Source organism: Pteronotus mesoamericanus, unplaced genomic scaffold (assembly GCF_021234165.1).
Source record: "Pteronotus mesoamericanus isolate MK-2021 breed Mesoamerican mustached bat unplaced genomic scaffold, CSHL_Meso_final contig_33, whole genome shotgun sequence".
NCBI classification, from domain to species: Eukaryota; Metazoa; Chordata; class Mammalia; order Chiroptera; family Mormoopidae; genus Pteronotus; species Pteronotus mesoamericanus.
The window spans coordinates 3,211,946-3,237,997 of record NW_026555135.1 but is presented as its reverse complement, the minus strand read 5'-3'; the positions used below and the strand labels follow the sequence as shown (position 1 = coordinate 3,237,997).

At 42.8% G+C, this 26,052-nt stretch overlaps 1 protein-coding gene and 1 pseudogene across 1 annotated transcript in view; both read left to right on the top strand.

The window, feature by feature from the left end:
* Positions 1-1,609: 1,609 nt before the first annotated feature.
* The window catches only part of MAP6 (microtubule associated protein 6), a 74,749-nt gene continuing 50,306 nt past the window's right edge, over positions 1,610-26,052 (top strand). Inside the window, exon 1 of the mRNA XM_054576286.1 lies at positions 1,610-3,002. Within this exon, the coding sequence (XP_054432261.1) occupies positions 2,098-3,002 (905 nt within the window). The 5' untranslated portion in view covers positions 1,610-2,097. The remainder of the gene's footprint in view (positions 3,003-26,052) is intronic.
* Positions 9,108-10,426, top strand: LOC129072760 (heterogeneous nuclear ribonucleoprotein A3-like; annotated as a pseudogene).

The window sequence follows — 26,052 nt, the reverse complement described above, 5'->3', positions numbered from 1 at the left end:
TTCCAAGAGATATATATATATATATACCAAACAGATGTGTTTTGCAATCAGTTCCCAATCTAAACACGTAACTGACTTTCCCCCCAAGAAACACCAATGCCCCTGGCTTAATTGAGGCTGAAACCTCTGTCTATAGAGGAACAGAGCTGAAGGCCAGCGAATGTATCTAAGGGTCAGGAGAAGAAGATGGTGTAGGAGACATAAATGAAGGCACACCAAGGAGAGAGCTAAAGGTACTTGCAAGAACAAAAGGTCTTTCTGGAGAAGGTGTTCAGGTGGCTGGCCTGCTTGGGAAGCTCCACCCATGAGTTTCCTGGGTGGGTTCTTTGAATACTAATAACTACCATTTACTGAGCCATTGCTATATGCCAGATGTTGTACTTTTAGTGCATTATCTCACTCTCATTCTTAGGACAACCTTGCAAGTTCATAATTTGTACCCCATTCAGAGATGAAACTAAAAGTCAGGAAGTTGCAGTGATATGCCTACAGCCATACAGCTAAGAAATGTGAAAGCTAGGATTTGAATCCCCATGGATTTCATTTGACTCAAAGCTTCTGCTCTGAATCCTTAACTATCTTCATAAAACCACTTTCGGGTAACTCTTATTTCCTCCACTTCATAAATGAAGTGACTGAGGCCCAGGGATGACCCAGCTTGCCCAAATGGCACAGAGAGTAATTGTCAGAGCCAAATCAGCTCTCTCTCTGACTCCCAAATCTACCCTACCTCCCAGGTAGAGGAAGACCAAAGCCCAGGGGTCAGGGCGGAGCCAGAAAGCCCCTACCTGTCAGGCCCTACCCTTTCCTAGGACACTGCCCCTCTGATTCCCATCCACTCCAACCGCACCACTTGGGCCTCTTCCAAGAGCCTCCTTTTCACTGCCCCTACCCCAGTGTTACCCCTGGGCTGAATGAACAGGGACTAGGTGGTTCTTGGGAGGCTCTAAGATACCCCTTCCCCTAGAAAAGGAATAGCCAGGGTACCACCAGCCTGGGGTTCCTCATCCCCATACATATGAGCAAGGCTTGGATCAGGACTTCAAGTGCTTGGATCAGGAGCCAGCCAAACTGGGTTTAAAATCCATCTTAGTGACTTTGGTCCATAATAGTAATTTCCTTATTAAAAAGTATCTATCCTGGGACAGACATTTCACTGGTGGTTTCCTCCATGATTTTTAAATCCCCCCTCCCCACTTTATTAGCCCTATTTTACAAAAGAGAAGCCAGAGGCCCCTGGAAGGGAAGCGACCAGCGTGAATACAGCAAGTACCAAGAGCCTAGGACTTGAACCTGCTTCGGCCCCAGATTCTGCTGTTGCTTAGGAGCGGAGGAGGAAGGAGGTGCAAGAGTAGAGGGAGGAGGGGAAAGAGAGGGCGAGCTCCCAGCAGCGCACGCTGACGACAGCAGGTGATTTTTTTTTTTTTCTCTCTGCAGCGCGCTTTCTCTCAGCATCTTTCCTGGATTTTTTTTTTTTTTTTCCGATGCTGAGCAGTAGAAAAGGGTGGGGCTGCTTCCCTGCAGCAGAGACGGCGGCGGCGGCAGCTGCAGCATCATTGGGAGCAGCGGCAGAGGCAGCAATGCTTGGCCTCCGCTGGAGGTGATCGCCTCCAAGCCCTGCTAGGTGGCCAGCTGAGACGGGACGCCGGTGGGAAGGAGAACAGAGGCTCCTCCGCGGACCCTGCGGACACACTGTCCTGCCCTTCCTCTGCGCCATGGCTTAATACCGCGGCCACCTCGCCTGGCGTCGCCTGGCTTGGCCAGGGTCTGCGCGCCGTCGCAGCCGCAGGGAGTGGCGCGCCCCAGACGCCTTCGCCTGGGGACTCGGGGACGTCTTTCTTCTCACCTACGGTACCTGCGGCAGACTGCGTTCCCAAGACCTTTGCAGCCGGTAATCTAGGGACTTTATCTCAGTGACAGCTTTGCCGGCCCGACCTTCCTGGGTGCTTTCTGAGGGAGAAGGGAGAGGTTCTCAGGCCACCAAGGAAAAAACGGTGGGAATCAGATTGGCTGGTCAAGGGCCAAGGGACTGAAAGAGATTAGAGACTTGCTTTAGAACCACAAAAAGAAGGGAAGGCCAGCTTTGCAGCTAACATCATGGCGTGGCCGTGCATCACGCGGGCTTGCTGCATCGCCCGCTTCTGGAACCAGCTGGACAAGGCGGACATCGCTGTGCCGCTGGTTTTCACCAAGTACTCGGAGGCCACCGAGCACCCGGGCGCCCCGCCGCAGCCGCCGCCGCCGCAGCAGCAGCCGGCGCAGCCGGCGCACGCGCCCCCCTCGGCGCGGGCGGTCGCCATAGAGACTCAGCCGGCCCAAGGCGAGTTGGATGCAGTTGCCCGGGCAACAGGGCCGGCGCCAGGGCCTAGTGGCGAACGCGAGGCGGCAGCCGCCTCCGGCCGGAGCGCACTCGGCCCGGGCCCGGGCCCAGGCTCCGGCTCCACCTCCGGCGCGGGCCCGGTGGACTCGGTGATGCGTCAGGACTACCGCGCCTGGAAGGTGCAGAGGCCCGAGCCGAGCTGCCGGCCGCGCAGCGAGTACCAACCTTCCGACGCGCCCTTCGAGCGGGAGACCCAGTACCAAAAGGACTTTCGCGCCTGGCCGCTGCCGCGCCGTGGGGACCACCCGTGGATCCCCAAACCTGTGCAAATCCCCACCTCCTCCCAGGCTTCAGCGCCTATTCTCGGGGCGCCCCGGCGCCGGCCTCAGAGCCAAGAGCGCTGGCCAGTGCAGGCCGCCACTGAGGCCTCGGAGCCGGCGACGGGCCCTGGCGGAGCTGGTGTGCTAGCGGCAGGAAAGGCGTCGGGTGTGGAGGAGCGCGACACACGCAGGAAGGCCGGGCCCACCTGGATGGCGCGTCGCCCCGAGGGGCTGGGGCACGAGCAGACGCCGCTGCCCGCAGCCCAGACAGGCCCCGAGGGTGGCAAGGGGCGTGCAGCAGCTGATGCCCTCAATAGGCAAATCCGCGAGGAGGTGGCGAGTGCAGTGAGCAGCTCCTACAGGTGAGATGCGGGACACAGCTCATGCAACGGGGCTGGTCTCCCTGACCCTCTACCAAAGACTTCCCAGGACTCAGTCACCACGTCGCAGGCCTCACATCAGCCTCCTCTTCCATCCCAGACCACACCCTCTCCCCAGCCCCATCCCAGGCACCCTGCCATGGCTGATTTTTTTCTGTTCTTTCCTATGTACTCTTTCCGGGGCCTGCCCAGGTCTTTCACTGTACCACCTCAGCCACCTCTTCCCCATCCCGCCGCCGTACCTCAAATCCCTGCGCACCCAACAAAGACCCTTTGCAATTTTTTCATAGGCTGTGCTTCCATTCTGCCCCACTCAATTTACCAGCCGCATTAGCGTAGATGCCGCCCTTTGCCGGCTCAGTTACCACCCACCAGCCTTAGTGCCTTCCCTCAGGGCCCCACCCTTCCAGAAGAAGAGTACGTTCCCAGTGACCAATAGCGCTCCGCACTAGCCCAGTTCACTTGGCCTTTCACTCTTTCCTCCACTCTCTCAGTCCCTGGGAGATACGCAAGCACCACACCCTTTTCTAGATTCTCTAAAGGAGGATCATTATAGACCACCCTCTTCCTTCTACCATGGGGCTTTGAAGTCAGATTCCTTAGGTTTGTTACTGGCTGTGATACATTGGGCAAGTTTCTTAACCTTTCTGGGCCTCAGGTTCTCCTCTGATGTGATTGATAATAGATTGTTCTCATAGAAGTGCTCCCTTGTGTATAAACTTAATATTAATATTCAACGTATTTTTGAACACCTACTATATGCCAGCCACTACCTAGACATTGTGAGTATTAAAGCGGATGGATCTGGGGAGAATTCTGCCTGGCACATGGTAGATGATTAGTACATTTTGGTCCCATTCCAACCTTCTACATGTTGCCTCATTATCCTGGTTTTCACTTCCTAGATATGTCCAGCCTTCTCTCCTATTGACGTGTCTTTTCTCTTGTCCCTTCATGTTCTACAGATGTGTTTCCCATTCTCTTACCACCAAAAGCCCCCTTTCTACCACATTTAAATTCCCTGTAAATGAATGCCTTCAAGCAAGGGCATAACATCTCTCTCTCTCCATTCTTCTAGATTTCTCCCTCTGCTGTAGTCTCAGACCTTCCAGACTGCTTTCTCCTCCTGACATCCAATATATATTTTTGAATGCTTAGCTTTCAGTCCTGCCCTTATGTTTTAACACAAATCAACCAGCTAACAGACCGCAATTGACTCTGAACATCTAACATTGAGCTTTGAGGTCTCTGGGGAACAAGACTTGCACGACGGATAGTTGGGTGAAAGGTGTCCAAAATGTGGCTTATGGGGTCCTTCATCGATGCCACAACCAGTTGCCCCTGCAGGCTGGAGGGTGTGGCCAGGAGGACTGCAGAATTAGTGTCTTTTGCCAAGACCCTATGTGCAGCCTCATGTCAGGCTGATGTCCCTCTCCAGTGAATGTAACAACCACTTCTTTATATGCCGAGGAAAGAATTGCACAGATAGACATCCTCTCCTGTTAAGACAAACTCCCCTTCCTTCCCAGGCTTTAACCTTGGAAAGCATTTCCCAATGAGAATGGGCAGCTAATCCGTTGGGCACTACTCCATCTTCCTGAATTCCACATCCCGCTTGGCATTTTTCTCGCGGTTTATTGTTATCATGACCACATTGGCCCCCCAGGAGTACACCGCTTCCCTTTAAAGCTCTGAGTCATGCAAGAACACAGATCCTTTTCCTGGTTTCTGAGACATCAGGAGGTAAAATTTTCACGATATCTTTAGGGTGCTACCAAGGGAGCATCAAAATGAGAAGAAGGGAAGCAAATAAGCAAGGGGCATAAAAAACAAAGCCAAGATGTGGTTTTGTGATTCTGCCATGGCTTTCTTGTTTACAGGCCTTACTTCATTCCCCACGAGTCCTAAGGTCACAGATTCCTGGCCTGGCCTCTTTATCTTCCTATACCCCTCCTACTGCCCTGTGGCAGGTGGACCCTTCACACCCACCAAGCAGGAACTACATCTCCTCACTTCCACAAAGTCAATGCCAATCAAGAGAGATCCCAGATTCTCAAACCTCTTTGGGTGATCCCACTCAGTTTATGTTTCCAAGTTGGTGGGACTTGCTCTGTCCATGGATGATTGGCCATACAGTCAGGGAACGACCCACCCTTCAGATACAACTCACTCCAAGTATTTTGGCTTCTACATGTGTTCTGTATAGCCTTTCCCCCCAAAACAACACCTTAATTCTACAGAAAACATGTCATACTTCACAGTTAGAATTACACACACACCGTAAATGATTGGATTGAATAGCAAAAGGCTATACTCTTGTCACCTGTCAAAAAAATAATCTCTCAGCAACTAAAAAATGTTTTTTCTAATTTAGATTTTCTGTAAAATTTAATTATGCATATGATTTTAGGTAGCAGTTCAATTTTGCTGGATAATTGGAAATTTTGAAATATTAAGAGAATGAGTGAAAAGAGACATCAATTTCTTTAATGGAAAATTGAAGTGCATGACAAATTTGATTTGAAATTTAACATTTTTTGTTCTGGAAGAAAAATAAACCACTAATAGGGAAATGCATTTTGGGTGAAAATAGATATAACAAAATAATACAATGAATTAATTAAATATAAAGAAAATGCCTGGAAATTGTAGGCTTATCAGGAACATTGATTTTCCTTCCCTATTGTTCTCACATTCTTTTCCTGCTATGATTCTGATTATCTGCTGAATTTAAGTATGTCCTGGGTCTGCTGTAAATGAGCCTTACCTAGCCTTAGAAGCCAAGCTGGGTTCCATTTCAATGATAATTTGATTTACAAATCCTTTTCTTTGGCCACTCTACATAAATCATGGTGGTTTACACCATGGTGACTGGCTTATCTCACGGGCTTTACAAAGGACATCTGTTACATGACATCAATACGAGCAGTTTGCTTAAATAAAGGACACATAATCCATCAGCTTAATGTATTGGTATATAATGTAAAATATGCATTCAGCGTCCAGAGTCATATGCATACTAATTGGTTTTTGCTTATAATATACATTCAGTAGATAATATCAAATGTCCTTTGGCTCTATGGTTTTGAGAAACCTTCCCTATTTAACAGTTCATTTCATTCATAACTCACCCCAAAAAATACCCTGGGATTTTTTGCATTCAGATGGTATCTAAGGTATATTTAGAATTATTCACAATCATGAAATCGATTCATTTTTAATACATTCATATTACATAGATGATATAAAATTGAGAAGCATGTCTTTGTTACCATTTTTAATGTTAAGAATGGATTTCACTGGTCAGCCATTTGTGACTTTAGACCTAGCATTCTCAATTAGAAAATAAATGAGTCACAAGGAGGGGATTAAAATTCCCCTTTCTGTCAACCCATTGCCCTAGCCTTCAGTTAATAGGGATAGATGGGGTAGCAGGTGCTCCCCATAGAAATGTTAATGAAACTTTTTCCTGGAAGAAATCAGCTGAGGCACCAGGATGTAGAATTAATAAACCAGAGGCAAAATACTTGAAAAATGAGAGCCGTCACAAGGAAATTAGAAAGAAAAGAATCCTTTAACATCTGCCCTACAGTCTTCCATGAAGGTTAGAGAATGGCCCATCTGACTTGGCTTATGCTGTGCAGAACCGCCCTATGCCTATAATGCCACTGCTCTTTTTCCTAATTTCTTCCTGGGCAAGTCTCAGCAATGCTTCTGGGCCACTCTTCAGCGATGCCTTCCAGGTTCTGCCATTCAGAATCAAATTTTCTTTTATTCCCTTTTTATATTTTGTACACTTCTAAAAATAACTTTTATCTGTTTCTGTCTCCCCCACCAGATCATGAACACTTGAAGAGAAGAGCTATATTTTGTTCATCTCTATACCTCTCATAGCATAACATTGTGCCAGGTGCCATATAGGTTGGTGAATCCAATGGAATTTTTAGAGTTTGGTGAAAATTTTATTTACCTTCATATTGATTCATTTTATTCAGTTTCTTTTAGTTGAATTTGTTTCAGAAAATGACCACCAAGCTCCTGCTATATATCAGACAGAATTCCAGGGATACCAAATGAATCATTCATAACTGTTATGTAAGGACATTGTCTTCCTTAATCAAAATAAAGTCCTACTAGGTTAGTACTAGGTTAGCACTAGAAGTAAATGTTCAAATGTGGAAGGGCAGCAAACCTTGCAAACCTTACAAACCTGACTCTCGATTCACTCTCATCTGGGACAGTGGTCCTCAACCTTGGCTACACATTGGAATCACTGCAGAACTTTTAAAATGCTGTTGCACAGGTACCGTGCTCAGAAATTCTGATTTAATTGGTCTGAGGGGTGACCTGGGCATCTGAATTTTTAAAATCTGTCTCAGGTGGTTCTCATGTGCAATTCAGGTTATTACCTTCTCCCCTAGGGCAAAGATTCTCAAACTTTAGCATGCGAAAGAGTCATCTGGAGAGCTTTCTAAAATTCAGATTCCTGGGCCTCATCCTCAGACAGGCCAATTCAGTATGTTTAAAATGGAGCCTAAGAATCTACATTTTAAAAAAGCACTCTAGGTAATTTTGATGTAAGAGAACTTCAGGCTTTACTTAGAAAAACACTGCTTGGAAAGATTTGATATCTTTAAGGTTTTAAGTTTTCCCACATTAAAACATGGTATTGCTTGCCATTTACTCAGGTCTTTCACTTACATTTTGTAATTTTCTCAAAAAACTCACACACACACAATAGTTTTTGAGTTTTATTTTACTATATTTAAGTCTTCAATTATCTAACTGTATTTTAACTTTATGTATGGAATCAGGTAGGGGAGCTCATTTATTTTTCCCATGGGGAAAATCATTTATCCTAACATCCTTTTAAAAAGTCCAACTTTTCTCCACTAATATCCCCATTAATGTCTCCTCTTGCACAGAAAGGTCACATATGCTTGCATATATATATTTCTGACATCTCTGTTTTATTCCATTAGCCTGAGCTAATGCCAAACCATCATCTGTTTTTGTCTGGGTTATTTTAAATTATTCTTCCTAGTGTGAAGAGTATATATTTTTTACATTTTTGAATTTATTATTGCTCATATGCATTCATTTTTGTATGATAATTTTGTATTCAGCAACCTTACACACTATCCAAATTAGTTTTTCTGTAGACTCTTGGATTGTCTATGAAGATAATGTATGTTTTTAGCAAATACCAATTTGTCTTCCTTTCCAATATTTATATAGCTTTGTGTGTGTGTATGTGTGTGCGTGTGTGCGCGCTCGTTTTGCTGCATTGGTAAGGATATTGGTACAGCTTTGATAGTATGTGAGAACAAGTATCTTTGTCTTGGGATGTGGGAATGCTTTTAAAGTTTTATCACTTAGTATTAGGTTTGCTTTTAATTATATGAGATAGCTTCCTATCAGGTTGAGAGCCTTCCCTTTATCCTCATTTACTAGGGGTTTCTAAAAATGTGGATGGGTATTGAATTTTATTGAATGCTTTTTCTGCATCACTGAGATAATCAGATGTTTTTTCTTTTTAAATCTGTTAATAAATTTTTCTGATATTGAATCGTCTTTGCATCCCTAGGATAAACCTTGCTTAGAAAAAAATCTGTTTTATGATGCTGAGTTTGATTTCCTATTTTTCATTTGAAATGTTGGCGTCCAGGGAAGGGGGTCGGGGGACTGGGTGGAAAAGGTGAAGGGACTGAGAAGTACAGACTGGTAGTTACAGAATAGTCATGGGGATGTAAAGTACCGTATAGGAAATATAGTCAATAGTATTGTAATAAATACGTATGGTGCCAGTTGGGTACTGGAAATATGATGGGAAGCACTTTGTAATGTATATGATTGTCTAATCACTATGCTGTACGCCTGAAACTAATACAAAATAATAGTGAATGTAAACTGTAATCAATTAAAAAAGTTTAAAGAAATGTTTGCATAAATATTTATTAGTAAAATTACTTTACAATTTGTCCCCATTTTTCTATTGGTTTTGTGCAATATTGAAATTAAAGCTATATCTATAAAATTAGGGTCCCATATTGAACTCGAGTTGGAAGAGGCGAGTCCAGTCTCAAAATGGAGGGCCACGATCCAAAGGAACCAGAGCAGTTGAGAAAACTGTTTATTGGTTGTTTGAGCTTTGAAACTACAGACGATAGTTTAAGAGAACATTTTGAGAGATGGGGCACGCTCACAGATTGTGTGGTGATGAGAGACCCCCAAACATAATGTTCCAGGGCTTTGTTTTGTGACACTTGTGTTAAAGAGGTGGATGCCGCAATGTGAGCTCGACCACACAAGGTTGATGGGCGTGTAGTGGAACCAAAGAGAGCTGTTTCTAGAGAGGATTCTGTAAAGCCTGGTGTCCATCTAACAGTGAAGAAAATTTTTGTTGGTGGTATTAAAGAAGATACAGAAGAATATAATTTGAGAGACTACTTTGAAAAGTATGGAAAGGCTGAAACCATAGAAGTTATGGAAGATAGGCAGAGTGGGGGGCAAAAGAGGATTTGCTTTTGTAACTTTTGATGATCATGATACAGTTGATAAAATTGTTGTTCAGAAATACCACACTATTAATGGGCATAATTGTGAAGTGAAAAAGGCCCTTTCTAAACAAGAAATGCAGTCTGCTGGATTGCAAAGAGGCCGTGGAGGTGGATCTGGCAACTTTATGGGCCGTGGAGGAAACTTTGGAGGTGGCGGAGGAAACTTTGGCCGTGGTGGAAACTTTGGTGGAAGAGGAGGCTATGGTGGAGGTGGCAGCAGAGGTGGTTATGGAGGAGGTGATGGTGGGTATAATGGATTTGGAGGTCACGGTGGCCACTACGGCAGTGGTCCTGGTTAGAGTAGTAGAGGAGACTATGGCGGTGGACCAGGATATGAAGACCACGGTGGTGGGTGTAGTGGCGGTGGAGGATATGATGGTTACAGTGAAGGGGGGAATTTTGGTGAGAACTACGGTGGTGGTGGGAACTATAATGATTTTGGAAATTACAGTGGACAACGGCAGTCAAATTATGGACCCATGAAAGGCGGGGGCAGTTTTGGTGGAAGAAGCTCGGGCAGCCCCTATGGTGGTGGTAATGGATCTGGTGGTGGAAGTGGTGGATATGGTAGCAGAAGGTTCGAAAAACTCAGCAGAAAAGGGCTACAGTTCGTAGCAGGAGAGAGAGCGAGGAGTTGTCAGGAAAGCTGCAGGTTACTTTGAGACCGTCGTCCCAAATGCGTTAGAGGAACTGTAAAAATCTGCCACAGGAGGAACGATGATCCATAGTCAGAAAAGTTACTGCAGCTTAAACAGGAAAAACCCTTCTTGTTCAGGACGGCCATAGCCACAGTTTGCAAAGAGGGCAGCTATTGATTAATGCAATGTAGTGTCAATTAGATGTACATTGCTGAGGTCTTTTATCTGTTGTAGCTTTGTCTTTTTCTTTTCATTACATCAGGTATATTGCCCTGTAAATTGTGGTAGTGGTACCAGGAATAAAAAATTAAGGAATTTTTAATTTTTCAAGAAAAAAATTAAATAAGATTTCCCTTCTTTTCAGTTGTTTGGAACAATTCATACAACAACGGCCTTTTCTTAAATATCTGATCAGACTCTCCTGTATAGATTTCTGTACCTGGTATCTTTTTCACTAGTAGATTTTTTTTTTTTTACCAACCATTTACTGTCTTTATTCATTTATTCAGCTTTTGTATTTCTTCTCGACCTAATTTTAGCTATTGATATTTTGTGGGAAATGTTATATTTTTTCTAATTTTTAAATTTATTGACATAAAATTGATCATAGCATTTGCTTGTGGATTTAAGAATAATCTATCTGTAGTTATGTCCTCTTTCATATCTAATATCAATTTATGCCTTCTTTTTTTTTCATGATTAGTCTTAACTGAGGTTGTTTAGTTTTTCAGTTTTTTCAAAGGATCAAATTTTGGTTTTGTTGATCATCTCTTTTTCCAGTAAAATTTGCTCTTATTTTTTACTATTCCTTTTCTTTTTCTGCTCTGAGAGGTAGGCATGAGCTAGGTTAGGAACAGTCTTATATTCCTGGCTAGGGAGTTTGGATTTTCCTCTAAAGAAATGAGTCATTAAAGGACTCTAAGTAGCTCAAACGGGCTGGCAACCAGGGGAAGTTAGAGAAAAGGAGGCCTTTAAGGAAGCCATTGAAATAATGTGCACAGAATGATAAAGCCAGAGCTACGGCTGTGGGATTGGTGATTTATAATAAATACAGTGGAGGAAAAAAAGTCAGGATGGAAGTTGAGCTTATTTTTTAATATCTAGAATTTGAGGTTTCTCTCGGATATCTGACAAAAAGTGTTCATGGGCCATGGAGTAAATGGATCTGAAGCACGGGAGAGAGAGCTGGGCTGTAAATATAGATTTGAAACACCCTGTGGATATTATTAAAGCCATAAGAGGAGGTGGATCATTCCTAGAGAAGGAGTAGAGAAACTTAGCCATCAGAGAATGGAGCCCTGAGTGATACAAGTATTTGTGGGTACGGACAGCAGAGGGAATGCCATGAAAAAGACAAAGAAGGAGTGAGCAGAGGTGAAGAAAGAAAACTAGGAGAGAAACTTACATTGGAAACCACATCGAATATTTCCGTGATGTCTTATGCCCATTTGGAAATTTTTACTGAGGAATTACTTGGTGCAGAGCACCTGGCCAGATCATAGGTTGACCTTGTGCAGGTAACTCTCAGAGGTATAATGCTGCCTGAGACTAACCCACAAAGAAGAGAGGAGATAAGGTATATGCAATCAATCCTTGGTTGCTCTTCTAGGAAAAATTGCCAACTAATGCATATATGAACTTAAAAAAAAAAAGTCAAGGCGGTGATAATTCCAAATCAACAATCACTAAAAATTAATCAATGTTCCAGACACAAAAATAAAATAATTTAACAAATGTCCCTAATCTCCCTAATCCATGCAGCTTTGGCTTTACAAATTATGTCAGGTATATGAATGTAGACAGGTGAGCTTATAATTCTTTATTAAATGAAGACAATTGCAAGATGGGCCTTGCCCAGCAAGCTAAAAATGCTCTTCCTGTTCACTGAAGATCTAGTTTTCACCATTAGAAATAATAACAGTAGCTAATTGAGTGCCTACTATGTGCCTGGCAGGCTGATAGAAATCTCTGTAGTGGCTCTGCAGAAATGATACTATTATCACTACTTCCTGGTACAGCACCTCCTCTCTGTTACATTAACATGTATTGTCTCAATTCAGTTTCATTCCAGTAAACATTGACTGGTGTCTACTACATATCAGGCTAATTCCTAGGATGACAAAGTAGTCCTTGCTCTTAAAAGGTTTATGTTTATTAGGCAGAGACAAGGGAAAAGTTAGAGGTGCCCTGATAAAAAGTTTGTGCAGGGTATGGGTGGGGCACAGAGGAGAGAAGGGGTTAAGTCTACCTGAGTTGAAGATTGTCAGGCAGAGCGTCCAGCAGAGAAGGAACTAGTAGACTGAATCTTCAAAGATGAGATGAAGTGGGGGAAAGCAACAATCTGAGCCAATTCTAAGCAGTTCTGTGCAGGCAGAACTTAGAGGTCTCATTGAATGAGTGCAGAACGGTTGAAGGTACAGGGGGTAGATAGGCTGGGACCAGCTCCTTTACCCTGTAAGCAAAGGGAAGAAGCAGGATTAGGTTTTGGATTTTAGAAAAGGTGACTGTGACAGCAGTGGGAAGGCTGGATTGGAGGGGATTAGGCTGGGAACCTGGGGTCCAGGAAGGACTGGGTGAGAACATGAAGACTGCCAGCAAGGAAAGACTGTATAAAAGCACTGATGCTACTGAATAAAATGATGTCATGGCTAATTGCAAGTGGGCAGAAAGGGAAGAGTCTAGGTGCTTCCCAGATTTCATGCCTTAGATGTCTGGGAAAACAATTGTTCTCTGAGCTAGATAGCACAGTTTTGGAGAAGTTGAATTGGAGGTGTCTCTGGAAGGTCTACATGGGGATGTTTGGTGGAAGTGAAAAGAGAAGCCCACCCTGCTGGTAAGGGGGTAAGTCAGCATAATCACTTTATAAAGCTCTTTAGTGTTATCTACTCAAGTTAAACCTATGTTTTACCCTATGACCCGGCAATTGCACAACTTGAGTATATACCTGGCAGAAATATGTGCAGAAGACTTGTACAAGAATGTATATAGCAGCTTTATTAATAAGAGCTAAAAAGTAAAAAACAGACCAAATGTTCATCAACAATAGGATGGATAAATTGTGGTATAAATCATTCAGTGGAATGTGATATGGCAGAGTATGGTAGACAGGATAATGTTCCCTTCACCCATCCACATCCTAATTGCTGGAACCTGTGAATATATTACATTACAAAGCAAAAGGAACTTTGTATATGTCATTAAGTGAAGGATCTTGAGGTGGGCGAGTATCCTGGAATGAGTCCACTGTAATCAGATTACATCCTTATGAGTGAAAGGATTGATGCCACAGTGATGCAGTGTGATAATGGTTTGGCCAGCTATTATTGGCGTTGAGGACAAAAAAAGGGACAGGAGCCAAGGAATGTCAGCAGCCTTTAAGAAGCTGGAAAAGACAAGGAAATGATTCTCCCCTCAAGCCTCCAAAAGGAACACCTTGCTTCTGTTGAACCTTGATTTTAGCCCGTGAGGCCTATTTAAGACTTCTGAAGTACAGAACAGTCATACATTTAAGATAATACATTTATGTTGTTTTAAGTCATTTAGTTTGTGGTAATTTGTTACAGGAACTATAGAAAACTAGTATCCAGGGTTTCTTAATCTCAGCACTATTGGCATTTTGGACCATTGTTGTGAGGAGCTGTCCTGTGTGTTGTGAGATGTTCGGCAGCCTCCCTGGCCTCTACCCACTCCATGCAGGTAGCATTCCCCACTGCACTCACCCTGAGGCGTGACAATCAAAAACATTTCCAGCCCTGGCCTGTGTGGCTCAGTTGTTTGGAGTATCATCCAGTAATCGAAAGGTTATAGGTTTGATACCCAGTCAGGGCACATACCTAGGTTGCGGGTTTAATTCCCAGTCTGGTTGCAGGCAGGAGGTAACCGATTGATGTTTCTCTCTCAGATTGATGTTTCTCCCTCTCCCTTCCTCTCCTTCTAAAAGCAATGAAAAAAAATGTCCTCAGGTAAGATCACAAATTTTTTAAATAATATTTCCAGATATTTCTAAAAGCCATCCGCCCTCATGAGGGTATAGCAAAATGGCCTCAGGTTGAGAATCATTGTTATATAGCAATAAAAAAGAAACTTACTGCACTATTAATAATATGGATAAATCTCCATGATGATGAGTGAGAGAAACCAGATACAAGCCCGCTTACTGAATAATTCCATTTATATGAATTTCAAAAATAGACAAAAGTAATTGATGGTGACGTAAGTCAAAATAGTGTGACCTTCAGCGGTGGGTGGGTAGTTGGCTGAGAAGGAGCATGAGGGAACCTTCTGAGATGCTGGGAATGTTCTACAGCTTAACCTGGGTGGTGGCTCTCTGGGTCTATACATGTGAACATTTAAGATTTACAGACTTTATTCTATATATTTCCTCCCTCAACAAAAAATAAAAAACAAATTACAAACTAAGTGAAGGGAGATATAGGTTTGATGCTCAGGAGAAAGGGCAGAACAGAAAAAAGATCTGGACAGTGAGCTATCACTGAGGGTCAAACCCCCAGGTGTCAGGGTGAGAAGGAAATAAAGAGGGCGAGACGAGAAGAAGGCCAGAGCCCAGCCAGTGCCAATGTAGCAGGGGTGAGCAGAAGAAGAATCAGTCGAGGATGGACCTTTGGTGTCTGTGTGTCATCCCCATCTGAGAGCGAGAGCATAGGCCCCCCATCACCCCAACCTCCACCTCCCCTGCCTCTGGTGCATGCCTGCAGGAACGACCCCCCATGTGTATGACATAAGAGTACGCCTCTCTGTTCTCACTATCCTAGCATAGTTCATTGTCTTTGTTTATTTGTTTTTCAGCTGAATGAAGAGGGTTTTGCAGGACCGAGCACAGTATAACCTGTTATGGTGGGAAAATTGAGCCCCGGCTCCAAGCCACAAAACCCACCGTAAGTGCCTCTCTGAAGCACTGCTTCCTCCGTTGCGCTGTGCCCTGTGGTCACCGTCTGTTTCACGCAATGATTTGAAAAAGTTGGCCCATGTTGTGGCATATCCTAGAGTGCATTTTTACAATCTTCTTAGCCCCTAAGAATTGTTTTCTATTAAACTATAATGATAGGCAAAAGGCAGACAATGGCAGAATGCAAAAGAGCAGAATGTTAGAACAGAGACACAATTGAGTTTCAACCTCATTTGCTGAGTGCTTACCCTCTGCCAATTGCTTTAACATATTTTTTAAAATTTAGACTTCAGAGTGGCCTTTTAAGGTATACATCTCTCTCTCTAAAGATGAGTCCAGGAGGCCTGGGGACGAAGGTCACCCAACCAGGCAGTGGCTGAGCTGGCTCAGGAACCTGGTTGTCGTCATTCCAGCCTACAGCTCTGTCTTAGCTGTAAGTTCATGTGGACCCCTGCCATGTCCCCCAGTTCAACGTGTCATTCCAGAGAGGGCTACTGTGTGCCGCCCACCCCGCCCTTCAAGCTGTCTTTGTGGTTCCAGCTCTCCTAAGCCCAGGCCCTTCTCCCTCCCCAGTGTGCTTCTACGGCGGAGAGAGGTAGGTGGTCTCACTGCTTCTGATCCTGAATTGTCCATGGGTCCCCTTTAGCTCCAGGGCACGGTCCAGGCACACTGGCCTCAAGGCTTTCCAGGATCGGACCTCTCTGGTGCTTCCAGCATTTTTTTGCCCACTGCTTCTCATAACACACCTGATGCTCTTTCCTGGAGGTTCTCAGTTTGGGTTTTACATTAAAATCACAAGGGCCTCAGCAGGCGATCTAGCCAAATGATGGCCTGAGCTAGGCCTTGACAAGCCCCACATATAACTATGGCTGGATTTTGCTCAGCTTTCCCTTCTCCCCTCCTCCCATATTCTTTCTAAATCCTTCCTATCCTTCAGGGCTTTTTTAGTCCATTGTGAAAGAGGCTTATACTATAAAAGCGGGGAATTAGGTTAGATTTATTTGATTATAATATCACAATAATAATGCAATGGGCTTAATATTATTTTTATTCCAAGTTCAATGTAGCATTGTAAGAGCATGTGATGGCTGGAGGTATGAGCACTGAGGATTCGAGGTGCAGAGCCCATGATCCCTGCTCACAGGAGTTTGCTGTCTTGTGAGGGAGGCAACACGGATGCGAGTATCTAAGTACCAGGCAGGGCCTGGTGAGGGCTAAAATCGGGGCCCCGAGCTCCCTAGGGCCACAACAAGGGTTGGTTAATTGTTGGAAGATTCATGGAGAGGATGGTTGTATGAGTCCGGGGAGATGTCCTGTGAAGGATGTGGTGGCCATTAAAATGGTCTGAATCATCACTCTGTAACTTAAAATCTATCTGCATGACACTGAGAGAATTACACAGTAGGGACTTCACAGAGTCATGATGAAGATGGAGGGAGATAGCGCTTTTAGCCAGTACATACCCATCACAGTAAGTACTGGCTGCTTTTATTATTACCAGAGTAGGTTACCAATGAAGTTCTTTCATTTATTCATTTAGTAAGTATCTATCATGTCTGTATCAGGCACTATGTTAGGACTTGGTGGTACAGAAATGAATTACATATAGCACATGTCCTAAAAGAGATCCTGTGAGAGAAACATGCTTTAAAAATGGTATTAAGTACAATAGCAGAAAAATGCACAGGGTATTAAGGGAATGTAGAAGAAAGCAGGGTTCTGACTCAATCTAAATTAGACACCATCCCTGAAGGAGGTGTACCTGTGCAGTGGGTCAAAAGCATGGAGTTATTTCCACTGGAAAGGCAAAAATTAGGGAGTCTATGTCTCTTCCTTGAGGTCTATAACAATAATATAAAAACAAAGAAAGCCATTTAAGAGTGCAATACTTACTAGTAATTCCAGCTTCTCTTAGATGTTTAGCTTTGTTTGGGGCTTTGCATCCAAATCCTGCTCACCCCTTATTACCTATATCTTTGGGCAAGTTACTTACCCTGTCGTCTCTGATTTTTGTTTCCTCATTGGTAAAATAGAACCAATAATACCTACCTTGCAAGGTTGTTGAAAGACTTAACATTCCATTAAGTTTTTGACTGTTTTACCTCTCTTATTTGCCATTGCACCCCTAGCACCAAAGTTAGTGCATGGTATTTAGGAGATGCGTAATGGATATTAATTGAACAAATGAACAAATGATATATGTACAGTACTTAGCATAGTGCCTAGTCCACAGTAAGCACTCAGTAAAGAGCAACTATCCTCTTTGTCATTGTCCCCAGTGGGTTTAAGTACCCCTTGGCTAATATAAAGAGGTAATTTTGCACTTCTGTGTGCACACGTTCTGAATTTCTTCAGAGAGCCATGAAGTGCTCAGATACAAGATTTTCTATAAGTATATTTTAGTTTGATGTGGAGGATCAAGGAAGACTTCAGACAGGAGGGTAGCATCTGAGCTTGGTCTTGGAAGAGCAATCTTATTTCAGTAGGGAGAGCAATCAGGAGGGCAAGGAGGTGGCACGTTCCAGGCAGAAGGGACAGCTGGGGCATGGAGAGCTGGACGTGCATTTGGGCAGCCACGGAAATTCAGGAATGACGAGTGTTCCGAGTGTGAGGAATGACATGGCAGGAGACAAGTGTGGAAAGGTCTAGATCAGCAGCAATAAGCAAACCTGTAAAGGGATAGACAGTAAGTATTTTAGGCTTTGCCAGCCCTTAAATATTATGTAGTATGAGAAAACAAATTTCCCAAAAATTTTATTGATGAAATTAAAAATAATAATTGAATGCAAGTCTTTTGTAATGTAGTTCTACTAATGAGAAGTATGGATTTTTTAAAAGGGGAATAATGTTTGCTGAAATGAGATTCAAAATTAGCATTCCCTTTCATCATATTAATTGCAAATATTTACCTAAAATACCCTTTCTTAGGGCAGAGGGCCAGATTTGACTCATGGACTGCAGTTTGCCAATCTCTGCTCTATATTATTGAGGAAAGGCTACTGTGCTGCCAAGTTGCAGAGTCTGTATTTAAGTAGCAAATAACCTCTCGGACAAAGTGCCTGAGAATACTTGGTTTGACTGTGCCTTATTAAGCACATCATTTATTCTTTCCAAGTGACATAGTCACTCTCTTATTTTCTTACAAATGAAAGCAATAGGGCACTGATGTATGTGTGAGAGTTTCTTTGTCTTCATATATAATGGATAACCAATGCATCTCTCATAGCAACCAAGGATACAAGGTACAGGAGTCATTGTGAAACAGTATTAGTCTTTGGCTGCTGTGACCATTTTGTGTGGGGCTTCCCCAGGAGCTGCATCAAGGCTTTAAAGAAAAAAAAAAAAGACAACAAATAAGTGGTATTTATTTGTGGTGCATGGGGCCATAATTCACTCCATAAGATTCAGCACCTAAGGATACACAGAAGAGAGCTCTACCATGAGAGGGTTGTTGTGAGTCCTCAAAGAAGCCCTGACCCAGCATCTCTCAAGTCTGCCAAAGGCCAGCCGTGGATTGGAGAGAGGCCTGGTGTTTCTAGCTGCTGAGAATCTAACCTAACACCACCATTCTCTGGGGAGCCCTTTAGCTTATCATAATGGTCCTAATCCAAACCACATTTGTGAGAAGGCAATACTTTATGAGTGCTTCTTCTTTTTTTTAATCCTCACTCAAAGGTATGTTTATTGATTTGAGAGAGAGAGAGGAGTGGGGAGAGAGGTGGGAAGGGAGAGAGAGAGGAGAAGAAAGAAAAACAAAGGAAGGAACAAGGAAGAAAAAGAAAAAGGGAGGGAGGGAATGAGGGAACAAGGGAGGGAGGCAGGGAGGATGGAAGGAAGGAAGGAAGGGAGGGAGATCGGTGACCTCCTGCACAGTCCCCAACTGGGGATCTAACCCGAAATTTAGATATGTGCCCTGACTGGGAATCAAACAAGGAACTTTGGTGCATGGGACAATGTCAACCAAGTGGGTCACCTGGCCAGGGCTAAGTGCTTCTTTAATCTTTATCTAAATGGAGTGATTTTGGTACAGAGTATTACTTTGTGAATGAACAAATTCAACTCATATTCAATTCATATGCAATTCTTTCAATGCAATTCAGTTTGTATTTGTTGAGTATTTTTGTATGAATAAGACACTGAGCTAGGCTCTGGGATATGACTATGAGGTCCACAGTTTTGGACATCCTGACTTATTCTGTATCCATTCCTATTTCAATAGTAGGGAGAAATTTGATGATGAAGACAGTTGTGATGATTGATGATGATGATGATGATGATGATGATGGAGGAAAAAGAGGAGGGTGAGGGAGATGATGCAGCAGCAGAAACATGAACACTTATGACCAAGAAAGGTTTATAGGGCTGGGAGTGAGAGAAGAGGGAAGAATTCTGAAGAAAAAGTGAGGAACATAAGGGAAATTAGTAATCACAGCTACTGATTTGGTAGCCATGGTTTAGTAGTGGGTCAAACAACTTGCATCAGATAAAGTCAGTTCAAATCCCAGCCTTTCCATTTATATAACCTTGGTGAAATTATTTCAAGTCTCTGAGCCTCGATTTTCTCAAGAAAATGGGGCCGTATTATACATGTCATAGGTTGCGTGGGTGTGAAAATGTTTTGTAAACATGGAGGTCTTTGCAGTTGTAATGATAAATATTAATACTTATAAATGAGTGTGGAATCCAAATGCACACCAGTTTAGACACCAGGAGAGCAGTTACTCAGAAGAGGCTCTGAACTAAGTCATTGGATTACAGCTATGAACAAGACGCAGTTTGTCGTGGAGTGAGCACTGTAATGACAGATATGGTGTTACATGCATTCCAATGGCTAATTATTAAATACAGCTGTGATACATTTTAGGCAGGGAAAGTACAAGGTGCTAACAGAGCATTTAAGGGAACTGACAGGCCTAACCTAGACCAGGAGTTGGAGCTGTCTTCTGAAGAAGTGGCACTTGAGCTCGGCCCTGAAGAGTTAAAATGAGCCTTGATGTCTGCTCCATCTCCTGTGTGACCCTGGACGAGCCTCTCGCCCTTCTGGCTTCCTTTTCTTCATCTGCCACTAGGGCTTTGGCCCAATCCCGTCTCACTCACCCCCACTCCAAGATCTCCTTAAAGACCTCAGTGCATGACACCAAAGCGCCCGTGTCACGCGGGTTGCTGTAGATAACACAGGGTAGCAAGAGGGAGCTCATGGCCAAGGATTCTGTTTTATCCGTTTGATACTGCCCTCATTCCTCTCTAAATATCTGATGGTACCTTGTCCGAGAAACCTTCAAAGCATTTTCTATTTTTTTAAAACTTTAAAAAATATACTACAAAGAATAGTATAACACCCATATTCTCACTAGTCAGAATTTTTAAAGTTAACATTTTATTACATTTACTTCCCATCTTTTTAGCGCTAAAACATTTTTTTCCATAGTACAGTTCTCTTTGCCTACCTGGCCCAGACCCTCTCCGCTCCTCACGCCGCCCCGCGGAGGGCACCACTGGCAGGACCTGGGTGCGTGGGCCTCTTTATCATCAACCATGTGGGGCATCGCTGCACCTGTGTGTCTTTACTTACATGATATCCAATGTAGGTATCATTCTGTCACTTTATTTTTGTCACTAACATTATATATCTTGAAAAAATACGAACAAGAATACATAAACACCCACTCATATACAGTTCCTTCTTTTTAATGGCTGGATAATCTGTCAACATATGAATATATCACACATTTATCTTCTCTATTTATATTTAGCTTTTCCTAATTTTTAAGTATCACAAGTACTGCTGCAGTAAATATCCTTATACATGTCTTAAACAGAAATAGATTTGAGTTAAAAATAAGATTGTGGGATCTTGGGTTATTCACATTTCACTGAATGTTGGAAAATTGTTTTATTTTTACGGACTGGACTCTCTTATACTTCACCTAATAGTGTATAAAAGTATCCCTTTTACTTATAATGTCAGTTAAAATTCTGCAGATTTCATCGTGTGGAAATGGTACATTTTTAAGGTCATATTTCCCTGATTTTCAGTGAAATTAAGCTTTTCATGTGTTTATTGACAATTTGCAGTCCTCTTATGGGGATTGTATATTCAGACTCTATGCCCATTGTCTTATTAGAGTATTATCTTTCTTTATTGATCTATAGTGATTCTGATTACTAATCTTTTTTTTCCTGTGGCTTGTCTTTTACCTTTGTTTATAGTGTCTTTTGCCACACAGAATTTTTTTATTTTAATATACTCAGTTTATTTAGTCTTTGCCTTTACGGCTTATGTTTTTTATTCCTAAGCCATCCAAATTGGTACACAGTTTTTAAAATATTTTCTTCTGATGGTTACAAGGTCTGTTTTTCACATTTAGGTTTGTAACACATCTGGAATTCATTTTTGTGCATAGTGTAAGATAAGGATGCATTTTCATGTTCTATGTGGAAAGCCAACAGTCCCAAATCCATTTGTTTGACAGATCACTTCCTCCTCCCATGCCCCCCACCTATTTAAAAAGTTTCATCTATCTTATAGCAAGTTCCCTCTTCTGTGTGGATCTGTTTCTGGGCTTTCTATTTTGTTGCACTGATCAACTGTCTATTCCTGACAAATATCATGTTTACTTAATTATTATAGCTTTGTAATGTTTTGATTTTTAACAGAGCAGGTTGTTCTTTTTCAGAATTGTGTTGGTCTTTATTAGACATTTACCCTTCCATATTTATTTTGGATTGAGCCACAAAAATTATTTTTAAGATTTTGATTGGGCTTGGGTTAAAGTTATGGGTTAATCAAAAAATTGATATCTGTATAATATTGAGTCTTTCAATGAATAAACAAGATATGTCATTCCATTTACTCAGGTCTTCTTTTATATTTTTCAAAAAGGCCTTTTTTTCCCCCACCAGGTGTTTTTTTAGATTTTGTTGCTATTATGAGTAAGATGTTTTGTTATGTCTTCAGGTTGGTTGCTGGTGATGTATAGACAGGGCGTGCCAAGATGCTGCGGCATAGTCAGCAAGGTTCCAGGTAATGAAGGCCAGGAGGTAAAGGTCGTGCATTCCAGATGCCCCAAATAGCATGTGCAAAGGCTTGAGAAACCAAGCACAGGAAGCAGGGATAGTATAAGGGGCCTGGGTATAGACTTCCTGCTGGGAAATGGCAGGGATATAACTAGCAATGTGGCCACCGATGGCTCAGCATCAAAGATTAGTCCTGCTCATGGAGTGCACTGGCAGGAAGTGGGGCCACTGTTCTGTGCTCTCTCTGAACCAAATTATTGAATACCTGCTAAGTCTTCTGGCTTATCTAATTGGGCTTTTGGCAGGTAAATGCGATATGAACCAGCCTCTGGGAGGCTGACCATCTAGGTTCTTGTTACTCAAAGTGTGGTCCATGGATCTGCAGCATCAGCCTTTGCTGGGAACTAATCAGAAATACAGAACCTCAGGTACTAGCCTGGACACACTAAGTCAGACTGCATTTTTAAAAGACCCATGGACAGTGTAAAGCCTGAGAATACCTGTGCTAGGAAAGGTTTTCTCTCAAGTGGTCCAACCTGCATTGGAACCGCATGGAGTGCTTATTTACAGTGCGGATTCCTGGGCCCAATCCAGACTCCTGGGTCCTACCCCAGACTTTCTGAATATGAATTTCTAAAACCTAGCCCAGGAACCTGAAATTTCAGTATGCTTCTGAGAGTATTCATATGCACATCAATAGTTCACACCAATCCTCCAAAAAACTTGGCCCAAACAATCATGTTTGAATTGGTCAGAAAAATTGAACTCCTTAAACTGTTCTGGTAAATTATTTATTTCCCTTTGAATGCAAAGCACTTCACAGACCATTGTCTAATAGGTGTTCGAAAAAGATAAGCAATTGTTCTTTTAGTGTTTGTGATATTTAAAATGCCATTGAGTCCCTTGCCAAGGCCAAAACCAAGCAGAATCTAGGGAAAGATGTGTTTGTGTACATGTGTTTGTTTAGTGTGTTGGGGAAGGAGTGAACAGAAGGATGCAGGGTGATGGATCACTCAGAGGTCCCCTCAGTCTGTTCCCTGCCCAGTGCTGGCGACCATCTGTTCAGAGCAGCCGCCTGTCTGTGAGTCGAGGGTATCCATGGTAACCAGAACGGAGGTTGCCAAGAGGACTTATGGCTGCCAGCCAGAAGGGAGAGTGGAAATCAAGTGGAACCAAAAGTGACAGACTGGTGTGTGTTTAATGGTGTGGGAGCTGAGAGAGGAAGGGTGGCATGAGCACGGCCAAACTAGCGTCCAGGCGCTCAGAGGGGACCTCCAGAAAACGCCGCGCCTCCCGCAGCTGTGCCCAGAAGGATCACCTGAGGCCATGAGAGCAGCAGCATTTCTCTGTTTCCCTCCCTGCCTCTCTCTCTTCCTCCTTCCCTTTCTCCCCCTTCCTTTAAAGGAAACTCAGTTGTTGTTTTTTAAAGTACAACTTAGTAGAAAAGTAGAAAACAAAAATTTTAGTCACCTCAAATCCCCCCCTCATAAGCAGATGCTTTAATTTTGGCGTTAGTTTGTCTTTTTCTCTGTGCATTTATTTAGAAAGTTGAAATCATGCATTTCCGGTTTTGTGTTCCACTTTGTACAAAGTTCTTTTGAGTAAGGCATTTAGTTTTGAGAAAAAAAGCACAGGACTTGGTGTGAAAAGTCCCCTGCATTTGCGTCCCCATCTGTCTGGTTAAAAATGAGTAACTGAGGTCAACATGGTGTATTGATCCAAAATGGATATTCCCAAATGAATGCTATTGTGCCATCTTAGCCATAGATGCCCATTTTAGTCATTTTACCAGTTTTTTAATTGGGCATTTCTTGTATATTTAAGCAACTTTGGTAATGCCTGTGCATAAAGAAAAAATATTCTTCCAACAGGGAGTAAGAATGGGGGATTGTTTTGCTTAGATATTTCTGAAAATATCTAAATGCTGCGTTGACCCTAGAATGTGACATAATGGGGTAAGAAGTGTATATCTGGATCATTTCTCGTTGTTGCTAGTACAACCAGAGACCTTATCATTCCTGTTGCCCCCAGAGCACTTATGCCCCAATGGCAGACGCTGCATCCTTAAGTGACGAGTCATATTTGAAGGGAAAGTAGGTTATCACCAGCTGAAATGTGCATACCTGCTGGAAAGGCCATTTCAGTCAGTGTTCTCAGATTGGTTCATTGCTGAGGCCAGTTCTTTTTCTCATCGGTTCATCCAGTTCTGCATGATCTTGAGCAGGACATGGGGTGAGAGCAGCCACCATGAGAGCTGTCACAGGGGCTGGCAGCGATGTGTGAGGGGAGCTTGAACAAATAGGGGCTCAGTAAGGACCACCTTAGTATTTCTGAGTTTTTCCCAAGGCATTATGAACTCTTATTTACATCAGTTAAATGATTGTATACTGTTCTATCACTTGGATGTAGCATATTTTATTTAACTGTCTCCTATTACTGGACATTTTACTTGCTTTCAATTTTGCACCACTGTTAAATCAAAACATCATAATAAAGGTCATTTCCTCCCCATCCCTTCTTCCCTTCCTTCCTTCCTTCCTTTCTTTTATTTTCTTTTTTCTTTCTCTTTCTTTCCTCATTTCAGAGCCTTAAATTCACTGCAGTTTGCTGACCAGAAGGAGTTTTAGATGTACTTTGTCCTGACCTCCCATTTTACAGATGAGACAGCTAGGGATGACAGCTGGGTTTATGATTTGCCCAGTGGCACACAGAGGTAGGTTTCAGAGTAGAGAATCGAGTCTAAATCTTTTTGGACTCCTGGTCCAGTGCTCTCTTCTCTCTCAGTAAGCAACTTGCAGGTCCATCCTTTTTATTTTATTTTAATTTTTTTTTTTTGCTTGCTCAAATATTTCACATCTCACCAGATAGAAATGTATTATTTTATTTTTAAAAATTATATTTATTAATTTTAGAGAAGAAGAAGGGGAGAGAGAGAAGAGAAACATTGACTTGTTCTACTTTTTAATTCATTCATTGGTTGATTCTTGTATGTCCTGACCAGGGATTGAACCCATGACCTTGGTGTATTGGAATGACCCTCTAAACAACTGAGCTACCTGGCTAGGGCCTCATCATATAGAAATATTTTACACTGAAAGGAAAAGAAATCAACAGAGACAAGAGGGAAGGGGGGGCGGGGAAAGGAAGGGAAGGGGAAAGTCAAGGAACATATAGCAAGGACTCATGGACAAAACCAAAGGGGAAGAGCTGAGGGAGGGAAGGACGGAGGGGGCAAGGGAATGTGGTGGGGGTAGGCAGAGACAAATGTATTTGAAAAAATAAATTAAAAAATATAATAAAAAAAACCTAAGAAAAGCCTGTAAATGATGCCACACCAAAAAAACCCCCAAAAACACCAATTCAAAAGAACCTATGCACCCCACTGTTCATAGCAGCACAATTTATAATTGCCAGGTGCTGAAAGCAACCAAAGTGCCCATCAGTAAATGAGTGGATCAGAAAACAATGGTACATTTACACAATGGAATACTGTGCAGCATAAAGGCAGTAGGAGCTAGTACCCATCCCGACAGCGTGGATGGAACTGTAGGGCATTATGCTAAATCAAATAAGCCTGGGGGTAAATGACAAATACTATATAATCTCACCTAGAGTGGAACCTAATCCACAAAACAAACAAGCAAGGAAAATATAACCAGACACATTGAGCGAAAAAAGAAACCAACAGAATAAGAGGGAAGGAGGGAAGGGGGTGTCGGGGAAAGGAAAGGGAAAGGTCAAGGAACATGTATAAAGGACCCATGGACAAAGTCAAAGTGGGAAAGGATTGAGGGAGGGAGGAGGCAGGCGGGCAGGGAAAGGTGGTCATGGGAGAATGGAGACAAATGTATTTGAACAATAAAAAAATAAAAAATAATATTTTCCTTATAGTCACAAAAAAAAAACTTCTA